The sequence below is a fragment of the Cantharellus anzutake genome (genome assembly GCF_015039405.1).
Source record: "Cantharellus anzutake strain C23 chromosome Unknown EI90scaffold_391, whole genome shotgun sequence".
In the NCBI taxonomy this organism is placed as follows: Eukaryota; Fungi; Basidiomycota; class Agaricomycetes; order Cantharellales; family Hydnaceae; genus Cantharellus; species Cantharellus anzutake.
In genome coordinates, this window is record NW_024067341.1 from 42,472 (window position 1) to 47,254 (window position 4,783).

At 49.6% G+C, this 4,783-nt stretch overlaps 1 protein-coding gene across 1 annotated transcript; it reads left to right on the forward strand.

Moving 5' to 3' along the window:
- Positions 1 to 1,991: 1,991 nt before the first annotated feature.
- EI90DRAFT_3108295 (uncharacterized protein) lies at positions 1,992 to 3,668 on the forward strand. The gene is made up of 7 exons (XM_039062632.1): positions 1,992 to 2,208; positions 2,271 to 2,508; positions 2,540 to 2,543; positions 2,565 to 2,924; positions 2,979 to 3,040; positions 3,105 to 3,188; positions 3,256 to 3,668. Exons 2-7 carry the CDS (start codon positions 2,303 to 2,305, stop codon positions 3,386 to 3,388), a joined length of 849 nt encoding a protein of 282 aa, XP_038907385.1. The 5' UTR covers positions 1,992 to 2,208; positions 2,271 to 2,302; the 3' UTR covers positions 3,389 to 3,668.
- Positions 3,669 to 4,783: the final 1,115 nt, after the last annotated feature.

Sequence of the window (4,783 nt, forward strand, 5' to 3'; positions counted from 1 at the left end):
AAGCGCTTGGTTCGCACGGAACTTCCCTTTCCGACGGTCTTGCTCCGGACCGTCGCGTCGGGGTTGGTCGGTTTGTCTGCAAGGGCGTTTTCTCGTTTACTCGGTGTGGTTCGGGTCCGCGCTCCACTCTCAGTATTATGAGCATGTCCCGCGGAGGCTGGTCGTGCACTGAGCAGCGATGCGGACCCTGACAATGCCGCCCAGTATCATTCAAATATATTGTTGCTGACTTATTCATCACACCAGTAATCCGTGCCTCGACGCTCTCTGTTCGTGCCAAGGCATCCAGTAACCCAACACTTGGTGGCTTGGAACCAAGACCCGCGCCGTTGGCTCCAGTATCACTGTATGCCGTTTTGGAAGTTAACTTGTTCCCAGTCAATGGGATCATAATTGTACCCTACCCTTGGCCTCTTTTCAGGGAATTCCAGCAGTTCGATATGCCAGCAGAGTGCTCGTTGGCAGAACATCGTGACATTCTGGGCTCGAGCAACCAGCTCTTCTCGCTAGCATTATGTCTCGTATGGCTTCACTGTGCCAGCGACACATTCTAAGCACACGAATACTGCCAGTTACCGTGAAAATTGGCTTTACCAAATTATCTTTGGATCTAGTCGATTCGTAGCTGTAAATCGATGTTTGCGTTACGAATGGGGTATCACTTCAGTGTGGACGGGCGCCCCCTTGCGTGATATTCGAACACCGTGCTTCTTCATGCTCGGCACCCTGATCTCTTTTTGTAGCGTTCATGCCTTGGTGGCGCTTCTGTTAGAACATTCTGTACATGATCCACTCTTGGAAGTGCTGTTATTCCATGGTTATCACTTGTTCGTTTCTTGTGGCACGAGTCCATCCCACCTCATGGCTGCTTTTTCGGACGTGAACTTGTTAGCGATTGCTGTACTAATGAATCACGAGGACCTCCAACCATCGCACTTTCGCACAGTGTGAATAAGTTGTGCTCTCGGCGGGGCTGATCCGATCATGCCCGACTGGTACAAGGCTTCCTCGAGCTTCGTCGATCTTACGGACATGAATGAACTTCCCGCTTACAACATACGTACAGCGGGGTATCTCTTTCACACCTGCAATTGATGGGATCAACGTTGAAGCACATTTACAAATGCCCGCTTGATTGTTGTTCCACGGACGGCCCCAACTGGAACGGGCTATCGCGGGAGAGAGCGCGTTATCAGAGCAAAGTGGACGAATGCCATTCAAAGGCCATTGGGCTTGAGTCCAAACGCCCAGTGTGAATCGGCAATTACCATGGCTCCAACCTGCAATCTCGTCTTACCCAATAAAACACGCGCACCCGTTGACATGTGGCACCACAAACAAGACCCCTTACTAATTCTAACGTACTCCTAAAGATAAGCCAATTGATGAACAATGCCTAATACACCGCAGGTTCTAAGGCTCTTCTCTGCTAAGCGCGCGGGGTTTTATATCCTTTTACAGTCATCTTAAACATTGTGCTACACGTCAGGAGGCTCCACATCCAACCTTTGTCATATGTTACTTCCTTCAGGTTGCCCGGCTGTTGCTTCTGGTGGTTTTGGTGCCAAGCGACCTAGTGTCTAGCTTCAATCGTCGAATGAAGGATAGACTTGCAAACTCCTTAGTATTTCCAGCCGGGTTCGGGGAGAACCCCGTCCTGACAATCGTCGCTTCTCAGGAACACCACGGTGAGTTGTTAGTACATACGACGCTATAGTAGTAGATGAACGAAATAAGCCACCTAACCCTCAGCCCCTGTCTAATTCGCTGTGCTGTCCCTTAGCCTAAGATAGAGATTCGAGTCAGCGCCATTGTATGACATCCAATGCGACCGGATTACATAATCCCGCTTCGCTTGACAGTGAGAGGCAGTGACACAAATGTGTAATCAATGGCGGTGAAAGGGTTGGGCGTCTACTGCCCCCTGTTGACATTAATATACACCCCCTGTGCTGCGAGTTTGGACATGAAGTATTGTTCAGTCCGGGCCTGTCAAATCTTACGCCATGAGCAAGAATTCACTCAAGGCGATGCACTCATTAAGCCAGAGAATCATATCGCAGTTGCGCAAAGCGCGGCATTGAGCTCCACTGGGTGTGGGTGTCCGCGGCACACTCCAGCCTCCTGATCTATATAAATGTCTGGATCTCGACAAACGGGGTGGTCCACTGTCGAACTCTCTTACTCGTTGCTCTTCCGCCTTGTTAGGTATCATCTGCACGATGACTCACATGGTTTCCCTCACTAATTATCCTCTGCGATGAACAAAGACAATACGCTCGCCGTCCAAAACACTGCAAGAATGTCAAATCAAGCGAATTATCGGCCTCCAGTTGGACAATTTCTAGCTGCCCCTGGAGGACATCTCCCTTACCCAGCGCCGGGCCAATTTGTAACACCACTGATCCCCGAACTTGTCCACAATCCATTTGTGGCCCCAACATTTGTCCCTAACGGACAACCCTATCGACCGATAAATTTCATTCAACCTGGGGCAAATATAAACGGGTATGCAGAAACAAAAAGGTTTGACGTGTAGGCATGTCACCTCATTTATTGTCCAGATTCCTGCCCCAGTGGGGATAGTCAATCCACCGATTCCTGCACCTCTCCCGAAACCGGAAATACACTCCGTGGAACTGAACCCCGTTTTGGATGCACCTGTTGAGACGCAGTGGAAACGCAAGTTGCGGAGGGAGACCAACATCTACTACGACATTCGGGATAGCCCTCGCCGCGCCCTTCTTGACACCCGCCCCGCTCGAGAATTTGCGAATAGGGAAGACCTGAGGGGCCCAGCCACCTATCCCTACTGCACCAGACTCAAGATCATTATCAAAAATCTCCCTTGGGAGATCAACGTTGAAAGTGAAAATGCTACGACCATGATTACCGTTGAAGATGTCCTCCAAGCGGTGCATGATGTACGTTTTACTGTTGTTCCGTGGAAGCCACGCTCAGCCTTAACCTTGGTTTAGGCCCTTCATATGAATGTGACCCGTCCAGAATGGTTGATATTGACAGATGAGAGGCGGGAAAGGTACGCATTTGCTCTCTGGCTGAGCCTACTTGTCTGGGGTACTGACTCCTATCCCTTAAATTAGGATTATTTCTCAGGGACGCCGTAATTGTGAGGCCGCGGCTCACAAGCTGAGGAAGCCCCGACGCGAACAGGAGGGTATAAAGCGGTATGTAATCGTCAATTTTGATGCATTAGTGACAAACGGCTCATTCTGCCATTCTGAACGTTGACAGAATCGATTGGCTCCTCGGTGAACACATAATGAGAGGCTTACGAAAGGACGATGAGTTTATTGCGGAACGTATTGATGATCCTGCTGAGCGGGAGAGGACTTGGGTTTTGGCCACCGGTCCCAAAGAAGTATGACAGGAAATATGCTGGACTTCCCCGCATTACATCCTTTCAGTCTCCAAGATGCCTAGTTCGAACTCTTGGGGTTCTGGTGCTGACATCAACATGAATGCGAACGGACACAATGACAGTTTTGTGGGCCTGTGACAGATCGTTAATGACTCGCTGATATAATGAATTTACGAACTTATAATAATCATTTAATGCCTGTGTTTTCACTTTACGTTTGGGCCACAGTTATCGCCAATGTGGCCAGGGCCACAGACAGTAAACACTGTACCCACTTGACGTGGCTCCAAGCCTAGAACCCCATCCCTTGTAGAGAACTTTAGAACCCACCATCGAGCAGCCGTGCAGAATGGAGTAAAAGTATATATGTATAATGAACGGCGTTCCAGATAAGGCAACGCGTCTCCCAGCGGGTCATTCGTAGCACAGATGCAAGATAGAAGCGGGAAATATAACTAGTGATTTGGGGTTACTGTCCGTGCGCATATATACAAAGGAATGAACAGAGAGGAAAATCTACATAAGGTAACTCCCGTGCGCGCTTCGCGCTTAGCAAAATCCTCCACATACGCCCCGGGTATCTCCGGTGACTCGCATCAATTTCCAACAATGTTTGGTTTGCAGCTTGCAAGGGATTTAGATGTACATTGTAAATACAGTTGATCTCCCTAACATGTGACTTGATGTATGCAATAGACAGTCTCGTGTTGCCACGTCGAAGGGATCCTCTCGTGGTGCACCCTCAACCTCTTGTGCAACAGAGTTCCATGCAAGTCCGGCTGTATCTGGCGCCGGCTGTCCACTATCCGGTCGTGGTTCTGTTCATCTTTCTGGGAAATGCGCAGGCCTTACTGACAGGGGCATTCCTCTGGGTCGGCTTCTGGCACTGGAAGTGACCGCGCTTTTTCCGTCACGCCAAGCTTCCAAAGGCACTGCTGCGGACATTGTGATTTTTACATTACCGCCAGCGCTTTGAAAAGTCTCTTGACTGTGTATCCCCCACATCCGCAGGAAAACGACATCATGATTGAACGAGACATAGGATCGAGAACGGCACAACAAATCCGACCAGCCCTTCGTGCAAAGATGACCTTTTCAAGCCCAGTTCATTCTCCGTCTTCTCGCATCCTGTAATTCATGGTTCAGGCTGTGCTCGGTCTCATCCGTCTATAACCGTCTTTCTGTCGCCACTTGCATACCTAATAGTACTGCCCAAATACTGTCCAAACACGCAGCCGTACCGGATTTATTTGAGCGCAATTCAGTTGTAATATCTCAGCTAACACATGTTGATTGATTGGGCTCGTTTGATTTTGATATTCCTTGTTGCACCTTCCCGCTTGGGGTTCTTCAACGGGCCTGCCCGTCGCGTATGTACGACTCGAAGGGTCGTCACTCTGG